This window comes from Vanessa cardui, chromosome 19 (assembly GCF_905220365.1).
Source record: "Vanessa cardui chromosome 19, ilVanCard2.1, whole genome shotgun sequence".
NCBI lineage: Eukaryota > Metazoa > Arthropoda > Insecta > Lepidoptera > Nymphalidae > Vanessa > Vanessa cardui.
Genome location: NC_061141.1, coordinates 12,217,339 through 12,225,302, shown reverse-complemented (window position 1 = coordinate 12,225,302; position 7,964 = coordinate 12,217,339). Strand labels below are relative to the sequence as shown.

The 7,964-nt window shown below is 29.3% G+C and overlaps 2 protein-coding genes across 2 annotated transcripts; one reads left to right on the top strand and one right to left on the bottom strand.

Moving 5' to 3' along the window:
- Positions 1 to 116: 116 nt before the first annotated feature.
- On the top strand, positions 117 to 2,210 carry LOC124537843 (protein YIPF2). Its single transcript, XM_047114787.1, has 4 exons — positions 117 to 424; positions 638 to 816; positions 1,160 to 1,360; positions 1,568 to 2,210. The coding sequence occupies exons 1-4, from the start codon at positions 241 to 243 to the stop codon at positions 1,853 to 1,855; spliced, it is 852 nt and encodes a 283-aa protein (XP_046970743.1). The 5' UTR covers positions 117 to 240; the 3' UTR covers positions 1,856 to 2,210.
- A 138-nt stretch (positions 2,211 to 2,348) lies between these two features.
- Positions 2,349 to 7,588, bottom strand: LOC124537842. Its single transcript, XM_047114785.1, has 12 exons — positions 7,354 to 7,588; positions 6,631 to 7,256; positions 6,453 to 6,553; positions 6,249 to 6,382; positions 5,677 to 5,939; positions 5,290 to 5,450; positions 4,581 to 4,773; positions 4,148 to 4,415; positions 3,831 to 3,990; positions 3,389 to 3,480; positions 3,015 to 3,188; positions 2,349 to 2,516 (listed from the first exon to the last, which is right to left on the bottom strand). Exons 1-12 carry the CDS (start codon positions 7,466 to 7,468, stop codon positions 2,401 to 2,403), a joined length of 2,403 nt encoding a protein of 800 aa, XP_046970741.1. The 5' UTR covers positions 7,469 to 7,588; the 3' UTR covers positions 2,349 to 2,400.
- Positions 7,589 to 7,964: the final 376 nt, after the last annotated feature.

The following is a 7,964-nucleotide window of genomic DNA, read 5'->3' as shown; positions in this document are numbered from 1 at the left end:
AATTATAATTTTAAAAGATATTTTAAATACCAATAACGTGTAATACGTTATTGGTATTTATAATTTTATGCAACGTTGCAAGCACTGATAGAGTTTTTTATCTGGTAGCACTAAGCAGTTTGACTGTCTAGTGTCTGGTACAAAGTGACATAAACTTTTGACTTACATGGAATAAAATATTGTGTAGATTTGTTTCAAAACATTCATAATATATAAAAATCTTAAAGATATAAAGTTACAATGGCAAATATAAACACTGGAGAGTTATTAAATTTTCAAGATTATTCTCCGGAACATAATGAAAGAAGTGCACGAATCGACGTGGAGGCTGTCCATACGAATCAATATAATAATTCTATGTCTAATTCAAGTTATACTTATGAAGAGCCTAAAATAGTGGAGGAACCGCAGACCGTACCGCAAAGTTAGTTTGTTAAATTACTTTTGTGTAAAATATAAATTAAAATTCAGTGAAATGATTAAGACTCTACTCAACCAAATGAATAATAACTTTATCTATAAACACATTCATTTTATGATAACCAAGTAGTAAAATTTTGTTATAAAATGTATTGCTTATTGATATATTCTTTGTGTGCTAATGTTTATTAATATTTCACACTTCCTAAATTTACAGCTAACCACAATTTTTGGACGATAGAATATTATCAAAAGTATTTTGATGTACACACAAGTGAAGTGGTAGAGCGAATAATATCGTCAGTGTTGCCTCAGAAAGTGTCTCGAAATTACTTTGACGAAAGGATTAAAGGCAAACCAGATTTATATGGGCCAATTTGGATATCTGTTACATTGGTAAGAAAATGACATTGGTATAATTACATAGAGTTGAGTGTTTACCTGATTGGTTCCTATGAATATAAATTATATCATATAAAGTAATAGCTTTTCTTTATATGATGTAATTTATATTCAATAAATATGTCCTGTGCCCTGTGTACTAAGTAGGTCTCTAAATCTACCTGGTACAAGAAATATTCCAATCTTCTTAGTCTCTCCTTTTATAGTTGTAAACAATTTGAATTTAATGTAATATTGTGTGATGTGAACACTATTTAGTATATTTTTATATTAACTATAAAGTAAATTTTAAAAAATAATAAAAAAAAGTATTGCTATAAAAACATGTATATTTCAGATTTTCACAATAGCAGTCAGTGGAAATATTGCTAATTATTTACAAAGTATAAATAAAGCTGTTGTCTGGAGGTACAACTACCATCTAGTATCTTATGCTGCCACTGCCATTGTCTGCTATGTTTGGCTAGTTCCCTTGGCTCTATGGGCAGCTCTGAAGTGGACTACTGTTCCAGACGGTCAAGATGAAATGGAGACACAGGTTTGTAACAATCAATAATCATATATAATATTATAAATATTAATAATGTTATAGTAATTTTTATATTTACAAATTCATTAAATTACTATAATTGTGTTTTGGTGTAATTTCTTATCTTAAATGTATATATATTAATAGAATATATACCAGATAACATTATCTAATAATGAATACTATACTATAATTTTATATATGTAATCTTTACAGACATCAAGCACACCAACGATGATATCACTGTTTTGTCTCTATGGATATTCTCTTTCAATCTACATTCCTGTTGCCATTCTTTGGACCATTCCGATATCATGGCTTCAATGGCTCCTAGTTCTCATGGCGGCATTAGTATCTGGAGCTGTACTTATATTTTGGCTTCTCCCAGCATTAAAAAAATCAAAATATTTTCTTATCTTAACTGGTGCAATAATTGGTTGCCACTTTTTATTAGCAGCTGGATTCATGTTGTATTTCTTCCATGTTCCCGATTCTCAACCATAAAGTAATATAATATAAACATGAGATGTATGTATATAATTTTATTAGTACTTATATAGCACAATGTATAGTTATTCACTTTGAATGTGATTTTTTGTAAGATGTATTCTAATAATAACTTCTATTCAATATAATTAAGCTTCTCAAAATTTGTTTTTGTCTAATACTGTGGAATTATTGCCTTTGAATGTATGCAGGATTGTGTTAAGTGGGTGGGTGCATCTAATTCTGACATATGGATATATTGTACAACAAAAATATTTATTAATATTTTTCAAGAAACACTATAGTTGTTTGATAAGTCAACATTCCTCCAGAACATTTTGTTAAACTAGTAATATATAAATTAAGAAAGTCATTTATTTTTAATTAAACCTTAATCTTGATGAATAATTGTTTATTTATAAATACATAAAGTAACTTGAATGAGCTCTACATGTACATTATCTGGTCCAAGAGAAATGTATATATATTTGGCTAATTAAAACAAAATTAATGTTAGATAATAATTTATATTATGTACAATAATTGTAAAAATAATTTACACATCAGTCTGCAATTGAAAAAGTCTGAAAGCTCTTAAGCCAAGCCTTTGTCTGGTAACTGGGCGGTAGCTCCTCGGAGTAGGTTTGGAATGTGCTTGTTATCTCTGATAACATATTACCTACAATTTTAAAATTATTATTTTAAAAAAATTATACTATAATTACAAAAAAAAAGAAACATTTGAACTACCTCTTTCAAAGTGCAACTTTTTTATGGAAATTGTGTAAGTTCCTTGGTCATTATCAAACATGGCATAATTGTTTTTACTACTATACAACAACAACAACAACAACAACAGCCTGTAAATTCCCACTGCTGGGCTAAAGGCCTCCTCTCCCTTTGAGGAGAAGGTTTGGAACATATTCCACCACGCTGTTCCAATGCGGTTTGGTGGAATACACATGTGACAGAATTTCTATGAAATTTGTCACATGCAGGTTTCCTCATGATGTTTTCCTTCACCGCTGAGTACGAGATGAATTATAAAGACAAATTAAGCACATGAATCAGCGGTGCTTGCCGGGGTTTGAACCCACAATCATCGGTTAAGATGCACCCGTTCCAAACACTGGGCCATCTCGACTCTTACTACTATAACTCGGTTAAAATGACTCACAGAAGTCACGGTCACGCTGACAGGTGTCGGTAGTGTCGAGTGCGGTGGTAAGTCGGTTACACAGTGCCAGCAGTGGTCCCTCGGCAGCTGACAGCGATCCACTACGCTGCAATAGCTGCAGTCCGCTTCGACACACCGACATTATGTCGTTCTCAATTTGGTGCTGTGAGCTATCTGGAATAAATAATGATGGACAATTATCAATTTTGGTTTTGAGGCTTTCATCAAGTTATTAATTATAATTGTAAAAGTTAATCGAATTATCCTTTTATGTCACTGTTTCAATAAAATTAGTAAAAAAATACTGCATTAAAATGGCAACGCCCTTTATGTTTCGTAAATAATATCATATTTTTTATAAAAACATGGAGTACCTAATTTTGTGCACTTGTCAACATTTAAGTAACCGGCACAAATCCTTAGGGCGAAAACAATAACCTGCATGAAGACAGTCTGACAATCACATCTGAAAATGAAAGACATCAAAGTTTTATTTGTTTTATATTTAGATCTTTGAGTATATGTGTTATTGGAATTCAGAGCCTAATAGTATATATTAGTCACTTTTATTTTTTAAATATTTTCCATATTTTTCACTACTGAACAAACCCACTAGTGTATGAGCACCATCATACAAATAGAAATGTGGCTTTTATATAATAAATGCGAATTACTTTTCTACTTGATCAAAGTTTATAAGACTTAATTTAGAATAAAAAATAATTTGTTTACAGGTGACCTTAAATTTTAGTAACAAGATTGTACATTTCTTTCAACACCTAACCATCATATTCATATTCAACCAATATGCCTTACCTATGTTGTTCTAATTGGACATCAGATTGACTATTTAGAATACAATATAATCTAAGTAGACTTCTCGTAATCTCTAATGTTTGTACCACTGCATGATACTTCTCTATACATTTTAGAGATACTTCCGTCTGTTTAAGAAGAATTTGCAATGCACATGAGTCTGAAAAATTTATTTTAACCATATTTAAATGACATAAACATGAAAATTAATAAATGTTTTTATTTATTAGTATTAGAAAAGGGATAAAAATATACAATATAAAATAAATTCATTAAGAATTTATAAAATAAAGCAATAATTTTAGCATAGATTATACCTTTCTTATACAACAAGACACCTTGATCATAATCCAGTTTTAAATTTCCATTTGAACCTTTGCAACACATTTGTAACAATAAATTCTCTTCACATGCTAATTTCCCGAGTAATTTTAGTATCTCACTTGTGACAAACGGCATAGGTCGAGAAGCTATGATAGACTTGCATATATGTAATATTTGTTTCATTCTATCGTGATTGGTTGTAAAGGCTTGTAAAAATAATGTTATTGATAATAACAAACCACTGTACAATAAGGCGCATGTCTGGAAATTAATACATTTCAATGAAGATAGGTGAATAACATTTTCCAATTATTAATAGGTAAACACATTTATATCTAATTTAGCATATGTATATTTTACATCTTTAATGATATAATATCGTATACAATAGGTACCAGAATATCCATAAAAAAAAATTAAACTCACTGTATTATCCAATAAAGAACATATCCTGCTTATATCATTAATAAAGGAAGGTAAATGCCCATTTGAATCATTTTCCTTATCTTGCTCCAATATTTTATTCAGTAGTTCCTTATTTCCAGTATCCTCCAGAAGATAATATAATACACATATCATTCTTCTTGCTAATATACCTTGTTCCTCTTTATACAAAGCCCTGTATGTAATAAAAGAAAAATTTATACTTATTTATGATTTATTTCAAAACTCTATATTAAGATTGAATACTAAAATCACCTAAAGAGATTTAATAAACAAACTACTTTGACAATGATTAAATGTTATAGTATATTCTGATTAATATAATTATGGTATATATTCTTAGTTCCCAGAGAACCAGCTAAATTTTGAAAGGTGTCTATGAGAAATAAAGTTGGGAACCTCTGGTATACAATATGAATTAAATTGCAATAAATTAGTAAATCCTAAGTATGTTTATCTTTTCCCCTTGTACAATTAAAGAGGCTATATTTTCCTGGAATGAAATGGCTTTTTTTATATTCTTGCCATATATTAATTAAAATGAATAATTAAGGAAGTTGAAACCTGGAATTACTTACTTGTTACTTTGTTTACGCTTACTAGAAATTAAAATAACAGACACATAAATACATCTCCTATTTTAATAACAAAAGGTAAATGTATCATATGCATTAGAAATCTAAAAAATTACCTTCCACTTAACAAATCTTTTTTGTCAATGACCAACAACTTAAATGTAGCATCGATATATCTCTCGTCCATTTCCTTTTGGAAGGCTGTCGTCATCCTCCGGGAAATCATCTCAAGTTCTTCCTGAACATTTTTAATCAAGTTTCGGGTTACGTTCACAATCTGAAAAGGCAAAGACGTACCATAATCATTATAATGCACTTTTAACTACTTGAATAAAATTGTGATGTAAAGTTGTAAGGTATTTTAGAGCTTAAATTATCATAATGTCTTTACCATAGAATAATGGGCAGCTACATTTCTTTGTAGGTAATTATCATATTTAAATACAATTTCTTACATCCTCAAGCAGCTATTAACTTTAGATTTATACAGAAAAATTACATACATTTAAACATATGTCAATGGTGCCATGTTTATTTGCTGCTAAATGACTGAGCCCTTCATAAATACTGCTCAAATTGGTATCACATTTTCCAATCTCTTTCCCAATGCATGGTGTACTTGGTAATCTGTCGAATGTGCTAAATATTCTACATTTGTTCTGTACATCTGTTGGCTGTCGAAGCTTTTCATTGTAGTCAAGAATTGAATATTGATCTTTTGTTGGTTCTAAGATGAAAGGTAAAATTTGTGGTAGTTTTGAATGTTCTGAAATGTAAAAAGATTTAAATATCTGTTTTATTAAAACACATGACAACACATTTTTTCTAAAACAATAATTGGACAGAAAATTATATACACAGCAAAATAGCATAGTGACATTTTGTTTATTCATTTATTCATATTTGTATATTATCTACCACAATGTCCACATTAAAGTTGCTCAAGGATATGTAGTATGTAATAATGAGTAGAAAGATCTAAATAAAGAACTGTATTTTTTTGTTTTGCTTTTATAAAAGTTATAACATATTATATGCTACAATAGGCTTAAAAATATGCATATTGTTATATTACCCTCTCTTAATATTACATTGAGCTTCAAAAAATGAGACTTGTCCTCAGTCTGAACACTATTTGATAAGGTTTTAACCTTCCTTGTAAAACTTGGAGCTTCTTTTTTACCATACACACTATTGTTGTGCCTTTGACTGTAATTTAAAATTGAATTTTCAGTAAAATTTATTTATTTCTTTTAAAAACATTTTTCAAAATATTTACCTTGCAGATATGTCATTACCAGCTACTGTTACTTGTGTTAGCTTTACTTTGTTTGATTCCATCATCTTGCATTTCTCTTTGATACTAATTATTTCCAAGTTCTGTAAAACATTGAAAATTGGTCTTTTTGGTAAGTTATTTTAATAAATTTAGATAGGTAGTGTATATTTTATTGTACCTTAAAATCTAATTGATTGCGTAAATCATGCAATTGGTTGTTCACAGCAGTTAACTTCTCCGACCATTCTATTTGAGCCTTTTCCTGGGCTTTTGTTTTCTCTAACCTCATATTATCAACAGCTATTTGGCAAGTCTTCAGCTGAGTCCGTAGTATTGATGCCTCACCTTCTTTTGTAAAACATTTTTCTAATAATTTACCATTTTCTGACTTCAATTTCGCATTCTCCTCTTGTATTTGCAGTAACTGACGATAAACTTGATCCGAGTCTTGGCCTTTATATATGTTGTCATTAATTATTATATCCTCACTAACATTAACACCATCTCTTTTGCAATCTTTAAACATGCCAGGTAGTGGTGAGGATATTGTTTTGAAGCTATCTCTCATTTTTGTTGACACTGCATTTATTGAACTAACAGGTTTCTTAAAAGTAAAACTAGACTTAGAGGTACTTGGAATGGATTTGCTAATTTGAGTGCTTGTTGTCGAAGGTTGCATGCACATGCTATAATCAGGTAATGTACTGTTATTATGTTCTGTAAAAGCTTCTTCGCAAGCTTGGCTGGCCAATAGAAGTATTTCGTCATCATTGTCATCTCCCCAAGTGTCTGTTTGTTCAATATCTAAATGAAAGAGTAAACAAAATTATTTACTTGTCTGAAAATCCAAAAGTGTTATATTTGAGAAAAAATATAACAAAATAAACATGTAAATTCAAACCTTTGCTGGGACCAGCGTTTTGACTCAATGGAAAATTATGATCGGATACGGAAATATCAAGTTTAGCTTTTTTTCTTTCTCCATATTGTTGCGGATATATAAATCGTTTAGACATTTTCTTTTATTTTATCACCCTATTAATCTACTTTCATTTTAAAAATCTGTTAAAAACATTACTGTTTTCAAAAACAAATATAAATTAGATATGTCAATCGAAATTGAATCTAGTGCTTATTTACTCTGTAATGTCAATCTAGTTACCCACAGATTACATTTTTAAGACATTTAATAAAGGAAATGTTATTTTACTCGTATTTAAAGTAATCATAAATTTGTAATTCACTTCAATGAAAAAAGTAATTAAGAATTATTGCATAAGCATATGGTTGCACATCAAAAATACCCCAAGTGAGAATTTCCGATTATTTTTCTAGCTGTATTGATTATTACAGCTTCATATAATGATATAAATTTTACTAGTTACTTCTTTCGCAAAGAATTTTAATTTTACACCTGTCAACAAAAACATTTTTTTTTTTAAAAAAGAGAATTAAATTAAAAAAGAGAAAGATTACTTTAAACTATTTATAAACAAATTGTTATTTGTTAAT